The sequence below is a fragment of the Neophocaena asiaeorientalis genome, unplaced genomic scaffold, assembly GCF_003031525.2.
Source record: "Neophocaena asiaeorientalis asiaeorientalis breed wild unplaced genomic scaffold, Neophocaena_asiaeorientalis_V1.1 scaffold629, whole genome shotgun sequence".
NCBI lineage: Eukaryota > Metazoa > Chordata > Mammalia > Artiodactyla > Phocoenidae > Neophocaena > Neophocaena asiaeorientalis.
This window is the reverse complement of record NW_020175468.1, coordinates 6623830-6645318: the sequence shown is the minus strand read 5'-3', so window position 1 is coordinate 6645318 and position 21489 is coordinate 6623830. Positions and strand designations below refer to the sequence as shown.

Here is a 21489-nt window from a genome sequence, read left to right as displayed (position 1 = left end):
GGTGGGGGCGGGGCAGGAGGGGGCGATCTGGGAGGCTGCAGTGTCATCGTCCGAGCTTGGGCGTGGACCCGCTGATGCAGTCGCAGGCCCGCCATGGCACGGAACCAGCGGCCGCAGGTCCCGCAGTAGTAGGGGCTCTTGTTGTAGAGACCAGTGATGGGGAGGCGGGGCGCACGGGCAAAGGCGACTGGCCGCAGGTGCAGCCTCCGGTGCTGCTGCAGGTTAGAGCTCTGCGTGAAGCGCTTGCCACAGTCCAGGCACTGGTAGGGACGCACACCCGTGTGGGTCAGCTGGTGGCGGCTGAGGTTGGCCAGAGAAGCAAAAGTCTTGCCACAGGAATGGCACTGGAAGGGCCTCTCGCCCGTGTGCGTCCGCAGATGGTTGCGCACGTGGACCAGCTTCTTGAAGCCCTTGCCGCAGACACCGCAGCGGTGTCGCCGCTCAGGGGGCCCATGGACCGCGCGCCGGTGCCGGGAGAGCCGGGAGGCGGAGGCAAAGGACTTGGTGCACTGTGGGCAGGGCAGCTGGGCAGGTGGGGCAGGGGGCAGCGCGGGGGGCGTGGGCTCGGCAGGAGCCGGGGAGGCGGCCGCCGCCGCCGCCATGGGAGGTGCCCCGCTCTTGCCAGCGTGAGTGCGCCGGTGGTAGAGGAACTTGGTCATGTTGCTGAATGTTTTGCCGCAGCGGCAGCGGTGCAGTGGGTTGGCGGTGTGGGCCCGCCGGTGGGCCACCAACGTGAGTTCTGTGCTGAAGCCACGGCCGCAGTCCATGCAGAGGTAGCGGGCTTCGCCGCGGTGCAGCCGCAGGTGCTGCTCCAGCGAGGCTGCTTTCTTGAAGACCTTGGAGCAGGTCGTACATTCGTGTGTGCCACCAACATGGGCCCGCCCGTGAGCCAGAAGCCGGTTTGCCGAGCTGAAGCTGCGCTGGCACTGGCTGCAGTGGAAGGGGTGAGCCGCTGACGCTGGGCCACGGGACGCCCGCCGGTGGCGCCGGCGTGCCCCTGCTGAGGTGCAGCGTTGAGGACGATCCCCACAGCCCTGGGCCTCGCCGGCTGTGGACTTGTCAGCTCCCTTAGCATCGTCACCAACCTCTGCTGCTGCCTCTTCCTCGTCCTCTGTCTCTTCGTCGTCATCTTCTTCATCCTCACCCTCCTCCTCCTCCTCTAGCCCGTTGCGCTCTTCTTTCTCTAGGGAGTCAAAGTGAGTGCCCTGGTGCTCCAAGAACTCCTCAGGGGTGGTACACAGGGCAGAGCACTCAGGACACTCATAGGGCTCCATCTTGACTTCGGGTGAAGCAGAGGGTGGAGGTGGGGAGGGGAGGGGAGGCAGAGGAGGCGGCGCCGGCGGTTTAGCCGCTGCAGCAGCAGAAAGGTGCCGGGCCTTCCGATGAGCCACCCACAGCTCAGGCGAGGGAAACAGCTCCTGGCAGTCTCCACACTGGTACTGGATCTGGCTTGCAGACTCCCGCAGGTGGGCATCCTGGTGGGCCAGGAGCTCGCTGGGGGAGAGGATGAGCTGGCTGCACTCACCGCACTGGAAAGGCCCATCCTCAGTGCCTGGCACCAGCTCCGGCTCCAGGCCAGTGTCCTGGGCGGTCAGTGCCTCCTCCTCTGTGACAGTGGGTACATGCTGCTCCTGGTGTGAGAGGACTTCTTCCAGCGTGTTGTAGAGGCTGCCGCATTCAGAGCACATGAACTGGAAGAAGAGGGAGGAGGCAAGGGCCTCCCCAGGTGTCATCTCCGTCACCTCCGTTAACATCTCCATTTTCTCCCCTAACGTCGGTGTTGACATCTCCCCTGCCCCTGGTGACATCTGTGTTGGCATCTCAGCCACTTCAGCTGCCTCGGCCACCACCTCTGCCATTGTGCGAAAGGCAGTACCTGGAGAAAGAAGGGAGTGCCTAGTGAGACCAGGAACTCAAGGGGAGGGGGGATGTCTCAGGAGTTCCCTTGCCCATCCCATCACTCACCAGCCTCTAACAATCAGCAAGTCTGGATCCAATATTTATATCTCAGTCTTCAGTGAGCCTGTGACCCTGTGGCTGAACTGCACCCCATGGCAGCCAGGTATCTGCAGAAGAGAGACAGCCCTTCTCAGTCTGGCCTCTGATGCCACCCTCCTTACCCAGAGGGCTGGTCACACCCTTTGCAAGAACAGAATGTGTCTTTGGGGGTCTCTTGGCCTTGGCCTGTGCAGTTTCCTCTCTGTGCAGCGTCTTTCCTCTACCTACTTGTACACAGGGAGATGCAGCAAGGTATTTAAGAGCATAGGCTCTGGATAAGACTGCCCTTGGGTTGAATCTGAGCTCCACCACTTACTTCATCTCTCAGAGACTGCACTCTCATCTGTGAAATGGACTAAAAGTAGTACTGACCACAAAGTCCCTGGTACTTTGTAAAGCTTAGATAGAACCGTTACTTGTAATTCTCCAGAAATGTTGTTTTTGAACCCTAAGTCTTTGATGCTGCCTGCTATTCCTTCTGCCAACGAAGTTCTCTCTTCTTTTCTAGCAAACTCTACATCCACAGGGTGGTGGCCACTCCCTCCTCCTTGGGGTTCTTACAGTATACTGTGCCACCTCCATCATAGCAAATATCATGAACTTGGGATAGAGTCTGTGCTCCTCTCACCAGAATGAGCCTGCCGGCAGGGCAGGTCTGATTTATTGTAGGGGCTGCTGTCACCAACAAAGCCACTGACCAAGGACAGGGATTTTAACTTTTGAACTTCCCTCTACGTGCCCCATCTCTCCCTCTACAGGTGTGGGCTCAACCTAACGCAGGCCCCTTCACACAACAGGGGCTCAGAGTCCCTACAGCAAATGACTGCCGCCCATGCAGGCCTAAGCAGTAATGTTCCAAATATAATCCCCACCACCTCCATCTCTTCTTCAACTCATCTGTTAGTGCCAGAGGGCAGGTGGAGTTCGGCTTCCAGCTCTGCACACAAAAGTTGCTCATGTGTAGCTAGCTCCCAGAGGTCTCACCATAATAAGCACTGAGGAGATTCGGTGAATGCATTATGCTCCCTCCAGGAAGCGGGGCCCCGAGAGTTTAACTGTCCTTGCGCACATTCCACTTTTCCCACCAGACCAGCCCTCCTATTAGACTGTGAATTCCCACAATATCAAGGCCCAGCACAGGGCCCTGCTATCAGCTGCTTTCCAGTAAATGCTCCTTAAGTCAATGATTCACTGAAAGCCCAAGAGCTAAACTTTCCAACTCCCTCACTAATGTTTGAGTTGCTCAGGCCCTGGCACACGAAAGCCATTCAATAACGGACCTTCCTGGAAACAGTCAACCAGGGGCCTGACAGTTCAGCTTTGCATCGTTTACAGCACCACTCCCAACAGAGAACTCTCCTCCAGCGAGGCCCAGTGCCTGGTGCAAGGCTTACACAAAATAGGCACCCAGTAAATGTCTAGAAGATGGCCCGAAGGACCTGGTATTTGGACTTTCCTAGTCTGCATTCCCCATTTCCCAATCCTGGATTGTGAATTATTGGGGGAACGGATGGGTTTTTGTTATACAGTAGACCAATAAAAGTCCTTCCAGGAAAGAACCCACCAGGGCCCTGGAAGTTCAACTTTCCTGAGACACATCCCTTTTCTCTGACCAGACGTATCAACTACGCAACCTGAGAGCTCCCTGCAAACGGTGGGGGCCGGGCGAGCTCGAGCGTAGAGTCCTGCACACCTCAGGCGCTCTATCAACGGTCCAGGGCACAGAGGAAGCCGCACTCTCTTTCCACGCCGCGTCGCTCCCGCCCTAGCGCAGGCCCCAAAGCTCCTCGACCCCCGGAGTCCCCCTCGTTCTCCCTCCGCCCTCTCCGTAAGCCCAGCTCTCTCTTCCCCGGCCCGCCCCGCGGCGCCCTCACCCGTCTCTCTCGCCTCCTGCAGCCCCGCCGCTCTTGACACAGACCCTCAGCTCCAGGCGTGTGGGACCCCCTCACTATCCACGCCTCCCATTGGGCGCTGCCCTTACCCGCGGCGGCCAATCAGAGCCGAAAGCGGAGGGCACGCGCTCCTGCGCCTGCGTATGGACGATTAGGCGGGGCTCGGCGAGTTTCTCCACGCACACAACTGTGCCCTGTGGGCGGGGCTCCGGGCTCGGAGAAGCGCCTGCGCAGTTCTCCCGGGCCGCCCCTCCGCCAAGTCTGAAAGTTAAGTGGAGATAAGTGAACATCACTGGAAAGCAAGGATCATGGAGTGGACTGGGTGGCGGGAGACCTTGACAGAACTGTCATTTCATAGCTAAAGACACAGAGCATCTCTGAGAGCACAGCTTTGGAGTCAAGCATACTTGGGGTACTTCCCCTCTCTGGGCCTCACTTTTACTCCTATGTAAAATGGGCTTGAATCACATCCACCTCAAAGGCTGTTGAGGGGATTGGATGAAATCAAACAGGTAAAAGCAATCAGCACAGGGCCTGATACACCGTGGATGCTCACTTTAACTTATCTAACATGGACGTAGATAGTCCTTCCCTGTTTGTAAAATTGCTTTCCCTTTCCTCACCCTCTTTGGTTGATTTAATGATATTCACTTATTGGGCGCCTACTGTGTGTCCGGCCCAGGATTGGGTTTCAATAAGTGACAACTGCCATCAGGGAGAGGGGAAGGGACTCTTCGGAGGTCACTGCCTCAGCCCAAGCAGAGCTAGTGCTGAGCCAGTGCCAGGCACGACCCAGGCCTTCCGCCTCCCAAGGGGTGATAATTCCGGGGGTGGGAACAGGTCCGGGGAGAGGCCTTGTCTCAAGGCACGAGCGGGCTCTGACCTTGAGTCACGTAAGAGGGGGGCAGGGTGGCGGTGCTCAGACATGCAGCCTTGATGCCAAATCTCCTGATAGAGACCTGCTCTTGCCAGAGTGAAACTGGCAGGTGCAGCTTAAAGAGGGGCTATTGGGAGTCCCCGTGACCTTGGAGGGCAGAGATTGGAAGGGGTTATGGGGGGGGCGTTAAGAGTTCCTTGAGGGGTGAGTCTGAGTGTAATGGGGGAGTCCTGATGGACGCCATCAGGAGGTGCACAGTGGAGATGGAGGGGCCTATTGTAATCAGGAAGGAGGTATTGATTCCTAAGATGAGATGAGGGAGTCTTGGTCTTGATTGGGGAAGGAACTTATAGATGGGGGATTTCTGTTGGATGAGGAGGGATTGCAGTCGAGATCATGAGATGGCACAGATGGGATGTAGGTCTCCAAAAGAAGTAAGGGGCAGTCTAACGGAGGGGAGTCCAAGTCCGGATCATAAGGGACCTGGGTGCTACTCGGAGCCAGTACGGTCGTGATTGTGGTCCTTTGCCATGGGTAGCTGGGAGCAGTGGTAATGTGAGCGTCTAGGCCGTGATAAGGAGGGGGCTGTAGTCCGTGACATAAGTAGTTTCAACAGGTCGTGAGGGCACGAAGGACCCTGAAACTTATGTCACCGGCAGAAGCTATCCGGCAAAATGGTACCAGATCCAGCCCAGACGCGGAACCGCTCTCGCTCTGCGCAGGCGCAGTACAGGGCGGCCGGACGTTACGGTTGGGGGCGGGCCCGGAGGGAGGGGCTTGGAAGCCTCTCTCTGCGCTTGCGCTTAAGGGGCGTGGCGGTCGCACCTGCGCGAGTTGGGGGAAGGGGGAGGAGCGAGGTGACGCAGGCGTAATAATAGAGAAGGTGCCAGAAAGATACAAAACAAGTGGCCGCGGCCGTCGCCCAGGAGTCGTGAGGCGCCGGAATTCGGTGAGGATGTGGAGAGGCCTACAAGCTACTGGTGGCGGGTAGACCGGACCACCTGGGTGCTGGGGAGAGGGCGGTACCACCCTTACAGGGCGAGGGGGTCGGATTCGTACAGCGCCACCTGTGTGGAGCGAAGGGCTGCTTTGGTCGGTCCCATTGTAGGGGGCAGAGGGTCACTTTCGGACTGTACCACTTAGGTGGAGCTGTGGGGCTGGTCGGACAGTACCTGTGGACGCAGCCAAGGAACATGTCTGGACAGTAGTACCCATAGTCAAAGGGCAATTGGCGGGGTGGCCCGCGTTGGGCCCCCAGGCTTGTTCGAACCGCGTCATTTAGTCGGGTGGGAGGCCTGTTCGGAACATACCACCTGGGTAGGGGCATTCGGGCTGGGCCTGCCCGACTGGCCGGAGGACAAGAGGGGTCTGGCGTCTGGACCTGTTACTAGGGGACCTCGGGCGATACCATTCTCTTGCGGGAGAAGGGGGAGGCTAAAACGGCTGGGATGTGAGGGTGGCCCTGCCCGGCGGCACTCGGAAGGGGAGACGCACTGGCGGGGGTGAGGTCCGGGCCTCCGCGTCGCTGACCACTGCCCCCTCCCCGCTGTGTGTGTTCTAGGCCCTGGTTCTGAGCTTATTCCGCCCCTCTCCCCCGGGTATGGCGCTGTCCGGGTCGACCCCGGCCCCGAGCTGGGAGGAGGATGAGTGCCTGGACTACTACGGGATGCTGTCGCTTCACCGTATGTTCGAGGTGGTGGGCGGGCAACTGACCGAGTGCGAGTTGGAGCTGCTAACCTTCCTGCTGGACGAGGTCCCCGGCGCCGCCGGCGGCCTGGCCCGCGCCCGCAGCGGCCTGGAGCTGCTGCTGGAGCTGGAGCGCCGCGGGCAGTGCGACGAGAGCAACTTGAGGCTGCTGGGGCAACTCCTGCGCGTGCTATCCCGTCACGACTTGCTGCCACACCTGGCGCGCAAGAGGCGCTGGCCAGGTATCGTGGAATGGGAGGGTGACAGACTTCCGGTGGGGAGAGGGCCTTGCTTTTTGCTGGGCCTCCACGGTGTCTGATATGGAGAGTGCCATCTCAGTACGTGTCCCATCTCACTCTTTTCCTCCTCCCAGAGTATCAATGAGAAACACAAGAGGGAGGAGGCATGGCATTGGGAGGAGTGAGCCTTTGGGATTTGGCTACATCAATAGTGATGTTTGTAGTGTCTGTTTACAGAGGGCTTACTTCTTGCCGGGCACAGCAGTAAGCCCTTCTTCATATGTACTATCATCCTATATCCTCCCGGTAATCCTAAGAGGAAGTCCTGTCATCGTCCCCACTGTACAGGGAAAGCAGTAGGTTGGAGAATTTAGGCAGATTGCCCACATAAAACAGCTGAATCCTGTGTGCCCGGGGAATAGGGAACAGGAGATACAGCTTGACGGGACTGACAAAGTGTTCCATGAGGAACAAACATTTGGGAGGAGTATCAAGACTATAAGACAGGTGAACGATTTACTTTTTTTTATTCTGTATATGAAGATGACTTTATTTGAACGATTTACTTTTAGACGTGGTTATGGAAGGACTGAAACAGAGTAATGGAGCAGAGAGAGAAAGTAGGGAGTGGAATGCTTCAGAGTGAAAGGAGGTTAAGATTCCATAACCAGGGCTTCCCTGGTGGTGCAGTGGTTGGGAGTGCGGCTGCCGATGCGGGGGACGCGGGTTCGTGCCCCGGTCCGGGAGGGTCCCGCATGCCGCGGGGTGGCTGGGCCTGCGTGTCCGGAGCCTGTGCTCCGAGGCGGGAGGGGCCGTGGCGGTGAGAGGCCCGCGTACAGCAAAAAAAAAAAAAGATTCCATAACCAGTCAAGACCTTTCTGAGAAGGAGGCATTTGAACTGAGGCTGCACTGCCACCCTGGTGCATAGATCTCAGAGTAGGAAATTCCAGGCAGAGGGAAAGACAAGCTTTTAAGTCCTGAGGTAGGACTGAGTTTGTCATTATCAGAGGCCAGTGTGGCAGGAGCAGAGGTCAAAGTAAGGGCACAGAGGTAGGTGAGAAGCCATGCCACATAGGAGCTTGCAGATAACACAGCTAGAAAGTGGGAGCTAGGATTTAAACCTTGCTGGTTTGTCTCCAGAGTTGGTGCCCTTAATCCTTGTAAGGGAAGTGCTCCTATAGGACAGCAGTCCTGAGAAGGTGAAGAGCCCCTTGTGTGCATAGGCTTTGTGCTTTTGAGCCCTTGGCGGGATTACTAGAGGTGCTGTGGCTAGTTTAGGGAGGGGTTTTGTGAGCTTTCCTGCCCAGGGTAAGCCCATGGGATTTGGGTAACCAGGAGAAAGGCATCCCTTGTGCAGAACTGACAGCATTTTTGGAAAAATATGTCTGGAGGTCAGGCTCTGGAAGAGAAGATCTGGGGACCCTGCAGAGGCCTGCTTACTCTTTGGGGCCTCAGGGAGAGCCGGGGGCAGTTGACGGATGGGGGCAGCCAGCATTGCAGGAATCCTGACCATAACTCAGCTTACAGGATAACTGACAGTTGGAGCTGCTGTAGACATGGATTGGGTGGCCCCAGAAGGTGATGAGTGTTTTACCCTGGGAGGCACCGAACAATTACTGGGCTGCAGGTGTTTGAGAGGGAGTGGGTATCTGGGCTTTGAGTTCTGGGGAACTCAGGCACCCTGTGGAGCAGGTTTTCTTCTGGGGTGGGGGTGAGGGGGTGGGAATTGGAGGCTGGGCCTGGGAGAAGTCGCAGGCTTTGAATACTTCTTTCCATTCTTCTCTCCCCACAGTGTCTCCAGAACGCTCCAGCTATGGCACGTCCAGCTCTTCTTCAAAGAGGACCGAGGGCGGCTGCCGTCGCAGTCAGCAGTCAAGGAGTTCTTCAGATGTTGAGCAGGGTCAGTGGGAGACAGGTGAGCCCAGCCCTGTGGGCGCGCCAGCAGTCTCTCTCTCTCCCTTCTGAACCCTGATGAACCTACCCCATCCTGACCCATCAAGGAAGGAGCCCGTGGGGGTGATTCTGTCTCATTTTTGCTTTGTGTTTGTGTGTGTGTTTGTTGTTGCAAAAGCACGTGTCTAGAAACAACTTATGGAATTGTTTCTTGTGGTTTTATATGTCATTTAAATGGCACCACATCATGGGTGTCATTCTTCACATGGCTGTCTTTGTTGGACATGTTTCTGAGATTTATTCATGTTGGGTTTCTAATTGGTTTTGTTTAATTGCCATGGCAATTAATTTATCCACTCTCCTCCCCTCCCCCAAGTTTTTTTTTTTTTTTCCCAAGTTTTTAATCATTCAAACGTATTTCAAATACACCGAGAAGTGGAAAGATGAGTGCAGTGAATGTGTTTGTAACTTCCACGTAGACTCAGTAATTTTAACATTTTGCCAGGTTTGCTTTATGTGCATGTATGTGTAATTCTGTTTTTTCTTTTTTTTTAATATTTATTCGTTTGTTTTTGGCTGCATCGGATCTTAGTTTCGGCACTTGGGATTTTTCGTTGCAGTGTGCAGGCTTCTCTCTAGTTGAGGCACTTGCGGGCTCAATTGCCCCGTGGCATGTGAGATTTTAGTTCCCCGACCAGGGATCGGACCTGCGTCCCCTGCATTGGAAGGTGGATCCTCAACCACTGGACCACCAAGGAAGTCCCTAATTCTGTTTTCTTTTTGTTGAACTCTTTGAAAGTAAATTACAGGCATCAGGACACTTTACCCCGAAATTGGCAGGCATCTCCTGAGAATCAGAAGATTGTCTGAAACCACTTCAAGACTACTGTCATACCTAAGAAAGGACATAAATACTTATTCTCTGTTATCCTAATGGTCCATTTTCAGATCTTCTCAATATTGTCTGCACTTTCAGGATCCACTCATAGTTGTGTTGCTGTACATTCAGTTATTAGTCTCCTTAATCTCTTACTATGGAAACCCCCCCCCCACTACCCCGTACCTTTTTCTTTTTTCCCCCCATGACATTGACCAGGCCACTTGTTTTGTACAATGTCCTGTTTGTTTCCGGATATGCCTGATAATTTCCTGATGGTATCATTTAACTTATCCGTCTGTCCCCTGTAGTTTGGGAATCGGGTTTGGAGAGTTGGTTAGATTCAGGTTACGTGTTTTTGGCTGGCATGCTCCTTGGTTGATGCCGTGGTCTTCGCATTAGAGCACATCAGGAGACCTGGTTTTCCTGTTGTGAGTGAGCAAGTTCGATCACTTGGTTAAGGTGGTGTCTGCTGTATTTGTCCTTCGTACAGAGATATTTTTTCCCCTTGTGGTTAGTAAATAATCTGTGAGATGACACTTTGGCACGTCGTGTTCACCAACAGCATCCCCAGTGGGTTTAGCAGCCATTGGTGATCTCTGCCTGAACCAGTTGCTATACTGGTGTTCATGAAATGGTGGTTTTCTAATTCTCTGCTATGTCTATTAGCTGGCATTTCCTCAAGAGGAGTTTTACTTTTTTCTTCCCCTCCATCCCTCCCTCTCTCTTTTTACTTAGTGAGGGGTGTCACCATAGACTCATATATTCTTATTTATTTACTGTTATAATCAATTAGTTATTCTTCCTGATGTTCAAATTGGCTACATCCTGTGTCCTTTTGATGTGTCTCCATCATTCTTTGGGTGCTTCCTGCTTTGTAGGACTGCAAGATGGACTGCAAGGTGTCCAGGATTCACTTGTGTTTTCCCTTCCCCAGCCCTGGAATCCGCTGTTTCCAGAAGCCTGGTTTCTCTTAGAGGCAGCGGTATTTGGAGACCAAGATCCGGGTGCTGAGTGTGCGCATTGTTTTTAGGCGCTTACAGTGAACAGAACTAGAAATTGCTTTTCATAAAAGTTCATATTAGGGGCTTCCCTGGTGGCGCAGTGGTTGAGAGTCCGCCTGCCGATGCAGGGGACACGGGTTCGTGCCCCGGTCCGGGAAGATCCCACATGCCGCGGAGCGGCTGGGCCCGTGAGCCATGGCCGCTGGGCCTGCGCGTCCGGAGCCTGTGCTCCGCAACGGGAGAGGCCACAACAGTGAGAGGCCCGCGTACCGCAAAAAAAAAAAAAAAAAAAAGTTCACATTAGCATTTTCAATTCAAACATAACATTATAAGGATTTTTTTTTTTTTTGGCTGTGCTGCTTGCGGGGATGTTAGTTCCCTGACCAGGGATTGAACCTGCGCCCTCAGCGGTGAAACTGTGAGGTTGTAACCACTGTACCACCAGGGAATTCCCTACAAGGACTTTTTTTTTTAATTAATTTATTTTTGGCTGCATTGGGTCTTTGTTGCTGCGTGTGGGCTTTCTCTAGTTGCGGCTAGCGGGGGCTACTCTTCGTGTGGTATGCGGGCTTCTCGTTGCGGCGGCTTCTCTTTGTTGCAGAGCCTGTCTCTAGGGTGCGCGGGCTTCAGTAGTTGCGGCACACAGGCTCAGTAGTCCTACGAGGACTTTTTTGTCTTACACTGAAAATCTTGGTTCTTGGTAACATTAAGACATGGACTTATTTTGCTTTATTTTACAACAATAATGAAATAGCTTCAAATTTATAATGTCAGTACCACTGCTGTGTCTACTGAATGAAACATAAGATATTTTTGTGGTTCTAATTGTTTTCAGAGTATATCCTACTGAGAGTTTACAGTCAGAATGTTCTTCCTAGTTACTTAAGACCCTTCTTTTTTCTGCTTCTTGTTACTGATTTTATATATAGCTAGATCCATTTGTTTCTGTTTGTGTTTAATTTTATGGTTTGTTTCTTTTGTCTCTTGTTAAATTTTTGAGTATGTTGTAAAACAGTTACATGATTCCAAAGTCAAAACTAAAGTATGTAAAAAAGATGTTCTTAGAAGTATCATTTCCATTGGTATTTCTCTCCTTCCCAATAGATAGTTTCATTCACTTCTAACATAGCCTTACAGTGTTTCATCTTGCAAAAATAGCAAACAATGTATATATTCTTGTTTCCTCTCCTTTTTTATACAAAACATAGCAAATTGTAGATATTTGTTTTTCACTTGCTTTAGTTCACTAAGCAGTCTTTTGTGGAAATTACTCCGTGTACTTTTTGCCAGACATTTACATTGTCTTCAGGTTTATGTGGTCAGGAACTATAAACAGAGCTCCAGCTACTGGTGTCCTGCCTGTTTCCTGGGGTGAGTAGTCAGGGTTTCTCTGGGGTCACACCTGAGAGTGGGACTGCCAGGTGGTGGGGTGTGCTCGTCTGTCCTTCCAGATGATGCTAACTTGTACTTATTAGCCATCTTATGGCCCAGGAAGCAGAGGGGCTCACCCAGGGTCTGACAGCATGGAGTACAGCCTTGAGCGCTTCCTTGGGCACCCACCTTGGTGCTCCACCCATCATCTGGTCTTCAACCTACACCATCTTTCTCTCCTCAGGTTCTCCCCCAACTAAACGGCAGCGGCGGAGTCGGGGCCGTCCCAGTGGTGGCGCCAGACGGCGGCAGAGAGGAGGTCCAGCCACCCCCCAGCAGCAGCAGGAGCCAGCCGGGCCTACCTCAGAAGGCAAAGTGACCTGTGGTAGGTGTCTGTGCGTGCCTTGGGAGTGCATGTGCAGTGCCCGTTGCAGCCAGTAGAGCTGAAGGGTGGGAGAATGGGCCCTCATCTGGGGTGTGACACCCAGTAGGTGGGCAGCAACTCCATGCATCTGTATAGCACAGTGGAATCCCTGTCTTTTCTGTTGCCTACTCGCTTGTCTACATCCTGCCCATAGTTGAAGGATTGTGTTGTGTGCCGCCTCCTCCAGGAAGCCTTTCCTGACAGTCCCCTGCCCTCAATGTCATTTTTTGTTGGAGGAGCCAGGCAGGGGCTGAGCAGCTGGGCCTGGCAGGCCTCAGAGCAGATGGGAGTTAGATTTTATTCTGAGTCAAGGGCTTTCCAAGGGTTTTTAGCAGGGGAGTGAAGTGATCTGATACCAGTTTTTAAAGGAACTCCAGTTTCATCTGGAAAATCAGTTAATAAATGAGTTACAATTTGCAAAGTGTTTAGAACAGTGCTGGACATGTAGCACATGCTCTGTAGGTGCACATGAAATAAATCCACAAAGTGGAAGCAGGGAAATGAGTGGAGGGGCTTCACAGTCCAACAGGATGAGGCAGAGGTCTGGCCTGGGGTAGTGGCGCTGGAGAGGGTGAGAAGGAGGTGGACTTAAGGAAATAAACAGTTTGGATATAGGGTTGACTGTACCTGCAGACAGGTGGGTTGGATGGGTTAGGGGACTCTGCTATGCAGACTCATGCAGACCTTGCCCTTAAGAAATTCTCACTGGTCCTGAGGGGAGGACACAGGCACGGGTAGGGCACACACTCTCTCACACACTCCCACACGCCCCTCTGGTACCCCCTCCTCTGAGTTGGGCAAGGCTCTGGTCACAGAGGGTATCAGCTGGTGAGAGGCTCAGGCTGGGTGGGTGGGGGTGGAATTATAGGAGGGAAGGTTGAGGGGCAGGTGGCAGCAGCTCTGCATCCCCCAGGAGACCTTGGCCTCAGGGCGCTTCCTCCTGCCATCTGCAGAACCTCCAACCCCCAGAGTGCATGAGCCTGCCTCCTCCCGGTGCCCATTGCGGTCCCCCAGACCCTGGTGGTCCTAGCCGCTCCCTAGATGAGGCTGTAGACACCTGTGCTGGCTGCTTTCAGGAGGAACAGGCCAGTGGAGCTAGCCTGAGTCCTCAGACAGCCCGCACTTGAGGGGGTGGCTGTTTGGTCGTGACTCTCCCCAGAGTCAGGAGTTAATTACCAGAGCCACCCACTGGCTGGGTGGCCTAGAGGGTCACTGCCTCCCTAGGGAGCAGGCCAGGCTGAGGCCGTGAGGGGTCTTGCTGCTGGAGGCCTCCATCTCTTCTCTGAGGCTGGGGAGGTTGTGACCCTGGGTGTGGCTGTCTCTTGCTGTGGGGCGTGGCTGCGCAGGTCTGACTGCTGACTCACCAGGCAGGGTGGGGCTGGAGTGAGGCTTTCCCCAGTAGGGCCCTGAAAATGGAGATGGCCTAGTCCCAGGGGTGGAAGGAGGTCCCTCCAGACCTGAGTGAGGAACGGGTCTGCCATTCTTGCTTCCTCCTCACCTGTGATAGCTGTGGGGGTTGAGCCCCAGGCAGCTGCCTTCCACTGAGGGATAGAACCAGACTGAACTCCGGAGGCCCCAAGAGTGTGAGGAAGGGGCCATGGGGGATCCTGGGCTCAGACACAGGACCTCTGAGTCTCCACATCCCTCTCAGGGCCATCCACTGCGCCCTGCGCTGAGCGTGCTCCTCACCTGACCTTGAATTCTCAAGACGGCCCTTGAGGTAGGGATGCCGTCCCCCATTGTGTGGAGGGGCAGGGCTGGGCCGAAGCTCGGGTTTGCTCATTTGGTTGGTCCACGTGTGTTTATAGAGCATTTGACTACCTGCTTACATCCCACAGAAGGGACTGGAGGCCCCTGCCCTCATGGAGCTTGTGTTCTGGTGGGAGGAGAAGGCTAAGGGAAGGAAGAGAAACTTCAGATGTCAGCTGTGAAGAGAAACAAGCAGGGGGAGGGGGTAGAGAATGATGGAAAATCCAGTTCTAGGTGGATTTTCAAGGTAGGGTGGTCTAGGAAGGCCTCTCAGAAGACAGGAGGAGAGGTAGGAGTGTGTGGATGGCTGAGGTAGGGTGTTTCAGATTGAGGGGACAGCAGGAGCAGAGGCCTGTGTGGGGACATGGCAGTGGTGGTGCTGGGACCGAGAGGAAGCTGGCAGGGCTGGAGCAGAGGGAGTGCGGGGAGGCTGCCAGGAGGTGAGGGCAGGAGAGGTGACCAGGGGCCCATCCTGCAGAGCCTGGGAGCCACGGGCCAGGCTTTGCGTTTGTTTAAATGATGGAAAGCAGTGGGAGGACTTGAATGACAGGCTGCACTTTGCTTTTTTTTCCTTCAGTGTTTCCTATGGAGAAGAAATAGAAGCAGATTAACATAACGAATCCTGGCTCCCTGGCCCCCAACCTCAGCAGTTGTCAGGTCATGGCTCATCTTGTTTCATTAGCCACGTTGTTTTGGAGTCAGTTCCAGGTGTCCTTTTATTTCACTGGTAGATTTTTCACTGTGTATTTCTAGAAGATGAGAACTGGGGAGTTCCCTGATGGTCCAGTGGTTAGGACTTGGACTTGGCGCTTTCACTGCTGTGGCCCGAGTTCAGTCCCTGGTCGGGAAACTAAGATCCTGCAACCTGCGCAGCCAAAAAAAAAAAAAAAAAAAAAAGAGTAAGAATTCTTAAAAAAAAAAAAATCACACCAAAAAAATAACAATAACTTCTTACTCTCATGTGTCTGCTCAGTGCTTTAATTTCTAATTCTTATAAATATTGGTTCTCTTAAGTCTCTCCTAATTTATAGGTTTCCCCCATCACCTCTGATTTCTCCCCCACCACCCTTGTATCTGTTGAAAGTAGTTGTCCCGTAGTGTTTCCCAAAGACTGGCTTTTGCAGATTGCGTTCTGTGGTAGGATTGACTGAACATGTTCCCCTGTCGTATTTCCTGAAAATTGGTAGTTGGGCCTGGAGAGGCTTGATCAGATTCTGGTTTGATGGTTTTGTTTTTTTATTTTCTTATTTTGGCCACGCTGTGCGGCTTGCAGGATCTTAGTTTCCTGACCAGGGATTGAACCCCCGCCCTTGGCAACGAAAGTGCTGCATCCTAACCCCTGGACCACCAGGAAATGCCCTTTTTTTTAAAAAAAAATAATAATTTTAATTAATTAATTTTGGGGGCTGCATTGGGTCTTCGTTGCTGCGCATGGGCTTCTCATTGCGGTGGCTTCTCTTGTTGCAGAGCATGGGTGCTAGGCGCACGGGCTTCAGTAGTTGTGGCACGCAGGCTCAGTAGTTGTAGCTCGAGGGCTCTAGAGCGCAGGCTCAGTAGTTGTGGCGCACAGGCTTAGTTCCTCCGTGGCATGTGGGATCTTCCCGGACCAGGGATTGAACCTGTGTCCCCTGCACTGGCAGGTGGATTCTTAACCACTGCGCCACCAGGGAAGCCCCCCTTCTGTTTTTTTTCAAGCTCACCTCCTAGGTGGTATTGTGCTCTTCCTTTAGGAAGCAGGCAGAGGCTGCTTGTCTCTTAACTGCCCTTGGTGGCAGCAGCTGCTCACTGCCTCCATCCATTAGTTCAGGAAAGGTTGAAGAACTTTACAGTGACACCGTGACTCTGGCTGTGCCTTGGGGAAAAGACTGGAGCAGGAGAGGGAGCCGGCTTTTGTCCAGAGGAGGTGCTGGTATTGGTGTGGCATTGGAGGGTGGAGTCTGTCCCTTAGAGCTTACTGGCTGATTCTCTCTCCTGGGCACAGGTCCTCTGTGTCCCCAGCCTTTCCCGGAGGGGAGACCTGAGTGAGAGTCATCCCTGGCCTCCGGCACAGGGTCTGGCACAGACCGCTGCTCACCTGCTCACCTGGGCCTGTCCCTCATACCTTTCCTGATCTCCCACTAGAAAGCCCTTCCCATTTCCCTCTGCGGCCCATTCTGTCCCAGAAGAGAGACTGATGAGGTGTCGGGTAGAGGAACAAGAGAGTGTTGGGGGGCTTCCCTGGTGGCGCAGTGGTTAAGAATCCGCCCTGGTCCAGGAAGATTCCACATGCTGCGAGTAACTAAGCCTGGGCACCACAACTACTGAGGCTGTGCTCTGGAGCCCACGAGCCACAGCTGCTGAACTCATGTGCCACAACTACTGAAGCCCGCACGTGCCTAGAGCCTGTGCTCTGCAACAAGAGAAGCCACCGCAATGAGAAGCCCATGCACCACAACGAAGAGTAGCCCCCGCTCTCCACAACTAGAGAAAGCCCATGCGCAGCAACGAGGACCTAATGTAGCCAAAAATAAATAAACAGATTTATTATTTTTTTAAAAAAAGTGTGGGGGCCCACCTGAGTGCAGGAAGCGGGAGCAGCTCTCCTCTGGAGGAAGACGGGGCCCCACCCTCCGTCCTGGGGGCAGGGAGCATCTCCCTACCATTGGCGAGGGACTGTTGACAAATGCTGTTGACCAAGCATTTGGTGTGTTCCTGGCCGGAGGAAACTGTTCAGCCGCCTTCAGCCTTCCCCGAGTGCTGACCTGGCGCTTTTTCTGACCGCCCTGCTGCTTCTGCAGAGCAGCTGGAGTTGTCTTGGTATCCTGAGGCCACTTCCTTCCTGCTGCATCCAGCCTTGTAATCTTCACAGTGGCCCCATTAGAACAGGTACTGGAGTGAGGTTGTTTTATGGAGGAGGCCACCGAGGTGCAGAGAGGTGTGGTCAGCTCAGGAGGCCCCAGACTCCCTGCCCCAGCCTGCCAGGGCGTGGTCAGCCCTGCGCTTCCACTTGTCCCCTTGTACCCTTTTCCACCATGCTGGCCCCCAGCCTGTGAATGCCCCAAGTTCATTTTTTGCCTCTGGACTTTAACACACACCGATCTCTTCTGGGAAAGTCACTCCTCTTTTCACTGCTTTCCTGTCTCGACTTACTTGTCCTCTTTCACATTTTACTTCCAGTGTCATTTCCTGGAGAGGTCCTCTCTGATTGTTTCGATCTGAATCGTTCTCTATAATTTCCTCTCCTGACCCTTGGAATGTCTTTTAATTATGGACTTCTGTGTATGGTTGTATGAGAGGCAGCAAACAGGATAGGGATAGTTAAAAGAGCTTGGGCTCTGAAGCCAGGCATCTCGGTTGGAACTCCAGCTCTGCCATTTCCTGCCTGTGTGGCCTCGGGCAGGTGACTCATCCTCTGTGCCTTAGTTTCCTCATCTACAAAAAGGGGACAATAGCACTGCCTCATAAGGTTGCAGGCATGATCAAAAAGGTCAATAGGGCGTCCCTGGTGGCGCAGTGGTTGGGAGTCCGCCTGCCGATGCAGGGGACGCGGGTTCCTGCCCCGGTCCGGGAGGATCCCACATGCCGCGGAGCGGCTCGGCCCGTGAGCCATGGCCGCTGAGCCTGCGCTCCGCAATGGGAGAGGCCACAACAGTGAGAGGCCCACGTACCGCAAAAAAAAAAGAAAAAAAAAAGGTCAATAGATGTGAAATGTGTGAAGGTAGTGCAGTAAGTACTATATAAGTGTCACCTATGGTTAAATTATTTTGGCGAGGAATAAAGAGAGATTGTGCATGATGCCCATGGTTCAGGGCCGGGGTGGAGTGGTGGCTCAGATAACACACATCTCTCCTCTTCTCCAGTGGAGTTTCCCTGTCTTCCCCTTCTGTGTACCGTCCTCTTGTGTTTCAGACCAGAGGTTGGGCCATGTCTTCACCTGTATTTGGGATAATGAAAGTGCTGTGAGGACTCAGGGGTTAAGACAGGGAAAGCACCTGGGTAGGGTCTGGCCTATACAAAGTGCTCCTTGACTGGGGCTTACATGCCTTCCAGTCCCACTTGTGGCGGGGCGCTCGTGTCTCCCCACCGTCCCTGGCACTTAGTAAATGTCTGTTGAATGGAAGGATGAATGGGACACATGAGGGTCCCCCCTGATCCTGTCCTCCTTCCACCCCCACCATGTCCGGTGGGCTCTGGGAGAATAGACAGTGTCCACCGCAGGTCTAGTAGCAGTCTGTGCTGAGGATAAAGGCCATCTGGGAGGGGATTCACCTGGGCGGGCCACAGGTCCCGTGAGCCGGGCCTTGGTGGGTGATGGGCATTCTGGTCAGAAGAGGTGGACAGGTCATTTTGTGAGTAAGGCTTGTACTGGGACCACTTCCCTTGTGACTGGAGGGCAGGGTATGGGAGGATGTAGCTGGGATTGAAGGAGGAGGGGAGGGGAGGAGGTTGGCTCAGGGGCCCAGGTGAGAGAGGGCGAGGCCTAGGCAGGGGCTGTGGCGGTAGAGAGGTGAGTGTTGAAATTATAGTTCCTGTTTTGGGGTGCCTTCGGCGTCTAGGCCCTGGTCACATGCTTCATGAGTTGCCTAATGTAATCCTCATGACCCCATCGTGCAGCAGGGACCTCTTGTTTGTTTGTTTTTCAGATGGGGAAACTGAGGCTCAGAGAGGTGAGGTCACATGCCCAAGGCCCCACAGCTAGACAGTGGCGGAGCCAGGACTCGCCTCAAGGTCTGTCGTTCTCCGCCACCAGGCTCTGTGCCTCTGCCACTGAGCAGCCCGTGTGGCCTTGGACAGGTGCTGCTCCTCCAGCCCCCTGCCTCCCAGCCCACGCTACGGAGGCGTGGTTAGACACTCGGGAGTCCAGGATGTGGGCCCAGAGGTCTTATCTGATCCTTAGCATGGAGGGAGCCAGGTCTGAGTGTTGTGGGAAGTCCTGGGGGCTAAGGCCAGGTAGGTTTTCCTGGGCCTCAAGCAGAGAGGGTGAGCTTCCCCTCAAGACAGAAAAAGGAAGCATTTGGGGTTTGGGGTGGGAGGAGGAAGTGGGTGGTGCTGAGAAGTCGCCTGGGGAAGCAGGGACTTGCCTTCTACTTTCTGCTCTGTGGTGACACAGTCTTTGAAAGGTGAAAGGAGTCAGGGGTATGACACTTCCCCTCCCAGAGCTTCAGTTACCTCATCTGTCAAATGGGTTCATTGCGGCCCCTGCCCCACAGGGCTGATCAGGCTGAATCTCCAAGGGCAAAGCGTTTGGCACATCAGAGCTGCTGGTGGCTGCCATTTTTTAGCACCCATTGGTGGACCGTCATCTGAACAGGCTTTCCAGTAGGGGTTGTCCCCTGGTTTAGGCAGGAACCTGGGCTCAGAGAGGTGGTGACTTGTCCCAGGTCACATAGCTAGCGCCTGAAGGCTCCTGGATTAGAATCAGCTCCACTGACCTGAGGCTGCTCTGTGGGGTGTGGGAGAGTCAGTGCCCTCTGTCATGCCTTGCTACTCCCTGGCCGTGCGACCTTGGGCAAATCATTTCTCTTTGCCTCTGTTTCCTCATCTGTAAGTTGGGGTGACAATAGGGCCTGCCTCACAGGGTCGTTTGTGAATTAAATGAGTTTGTGTGATTCTGCTGCTTGTCATTTCCAGCTTATAGCAGATCCTCAGGATGGCCTGTGTTGTGAGTGGAGAGGAAGTTCTGTTAGTAGCCCGATTCACGGGTGGGAATTCAGTAATCCCGCAGGGGGGTGATACGCCTGAGATCACATTTACAGGGGTAGCCTTGGAAGTTCCGTGTCCTATCCCCTGCACAGAGCTGCCACCACATTTGGGTGGATGTAGGCAGGGTTATAAGTGACAAACACAACTCAGACTGGCTTAAGCAAAAAGGAACTTGATTATTGCTAAAGATCCAGGCGCTCCACGCACATGTGATGAACCTCAGGAGTCTTTTCGTCTCTGTCCTTGGCCTTGTGTAGGTTTCATTCTCTCCCCTCCTGGTGGCAAAACGGCCCCCAGCAGCTATGGGCTTAACAGCCCACCTTCTTGGCAGCCTCTGTGGAAAGAGAGCTCCTGCTTGCAGTAGAGCCAGCCCAGTTCCAGCCTTGAGTCTCCTGGGCCTGGTGCTTGCTTGGTGGTTGTGGGGCTGAGGATATGACTGGCCCCACATGAATCTCCCTGTTCGAGGACGCAAGAGGGGTAAAGCTGCTTACCTAAAAGCAAGTCCATTCATTCGTGCCTTGGTTCTTTCACAAATGTGTATTGAGTACCTACTGTATGTCATGGGGCTACACTAATGAACAAGACAGACAAAAATCCCTTCAGGGAGCTCACATTGGGGGGGAGACAGGTGATAAGCCTGACGGTAAGGGAGAGCTTAGGGTAGGTTAGAAGGTGATAAGTGCCTTGGGAAGAAATGGAGCAAGGAAAGGGGAACTGGGAATCCCAGGGCCGGGTGGTGGTGGTAAACAGGGTGGTCGAGTTAGGCTCACTGGGGAGGTGGCCTCTGAGCAAAGGCCTGTAGGAAGTGAGAGAGTAAGTCCCGTGGGCGCTGGGGAGAGAACACCCCGGGCTGAAGGAGAGGCAGGGCCGGGCGGAACCTGCCTGCTGGTGGGGGGGGTGGGGCAGCGAGGAGGTGGTGAGGCTGGAGTGGGGCACATGAGGGGAAGAGCAAGGCCACCAGGTCAGGTGGTAACAGGTCAAACCACAAGAGAGAAGCGGAGTGAGGGTGTCACCCGTACTTGGGTGTGGTTACCAGAAGGGGGAAGGTTGTGGGGCTGGTGCAGTGCAGCCCACAGTGAGGGGCAGCAGGAGGAGGCTGGAGGGAGCGAGGGAGGGTGGCGGTCCCCCTCTTCCCCTTGGCCCCGCTGCGCCGTGTGTCGGCCCCTCCCTGACCAGTCCCTCCTTCTCCGCAGACATCCGGCTCAGGGTGCGAGCAGAGTACTGTGAGCATGGGCCGGCCTTGGAGCAGGGCGTGGCATCCCGGAGGCCCCAGGCCCTGGCACGGCAGCTGGACGTGTTTGGGCAGGCCACGGCGGTGCTGCGCTCTCGGGACCTGGGCTCTGTGGTCTGTGACATCAAGTTCTCAGAGCTCTCCTATCTGGACGCCTTCTGGGGTGACTACCTGAGTGGTGCCCTGCTGCAGGCCCTGCGGGGCGTGTTCCTGACTGAGGCTCTGCGTGAAGCCGTGGGCCGGGAGGCTGTCCGCCTGCTGGTCAGTGTGGACGAGGCCGATTACGAGGCTGGCCGGCGCCGCCTGCTGCTGATGGAGGAGGAGGGGGGAAGGCCCGCCTGAGGCCTCCTGATCCTGCACCTGGCAGGACTGACCCACCTCCTCGCCTCTGGGCCACCTTCTCCCCTGGAGGATGTCGACCATCTCTACTCCTAGAGGACTGTCACTCTGCTAGCTCTGAGGACTGTGACAGCCAGGCCCCTTGATAGACCCTCCCACAGGATGTGGGCTTTGAGGCCTAAACCACTTCCAGCTGAGTTTCCTTTCCAACCACCCCCCCCCCGCCG

At 54.5% G+C, this 21489-nt stretch overlaps 3 protein-coding genes across 5 annotated transcripts in view; 2 read left to right on the top strand and 1 right to left on the bottom strand.

Annotated features, from left to right (window-relative positions):
* The window catches only part of ZNF526 (zinc finger protein 526), a 5001-nt gene extending 1003 nt beyond the window's left edge, over window positions 1–3998 (bottom strand). The window contains exons 1-3 of the mRNA XM_024768338.1: window positions 3873–3998; window positions 1966–2066; window positions 1–1876 (exon numbers count right to left, since the gene is read on the bottom strand). Coding sequence (XP_024624106.1) covers window positions 1–1859 — 1859 coding nt within the window. The 5' untranslated portion in view covers window positions 1860–1876; window positions 1966–2066; window positions 3873–3998. The remainder of the gene's footprint in view (window positions 1877–1965; window positions 2067–3872) is intronic.
* Window positions 3999–5591: 1593 nt separating this feature from the next.
* DEDD2 (death effector domain containing 2) lies at window positions 5592–21483 on the top strand. 2 transcript variants are annotated; one of them, XM_024768781.1, is made up of 5 exons: window positions 5592–5716; window positions 6329–6695; window positions 8485–8592; window positions 12082–12222; window positions 20886–21483. In XM_024768781.1, exons 2-5 carry the CDS (start codon window positions 6368–6370, stop codon window positions 21263–21265), a joined length of 957 nt encoding a protein of 318 aa, XP_024624549.1. In that variant the 5' UTR covers window positions 5592–5716; window positions 6329–6367; the 3' UTR covers window positions 21266–21483. The 2 variants fall into 2 exon arrangements, with proteins under 2 accessions (XP_024624549.1, XP_024624548.1); XM_024768780.1 differs by having other exon boundaries at window positions 8485–8607.
* Window positions 12229–21489, top strand: part of POU2F2 (POU class 2 homeobox 2) — a 103168-nt gene continuing 93907 nt past the window's right edge. For both annotated transcript variants that reach the window (XM_024768769.1, XM_024768768.1), the window contains exon 1: window positions 12229–13981. The gene's annotated coding sequence lies outside the window, so the exon portion shown is untranslated. The remainder of the gene's footprint in view (window positions 13982–21489) is intronic.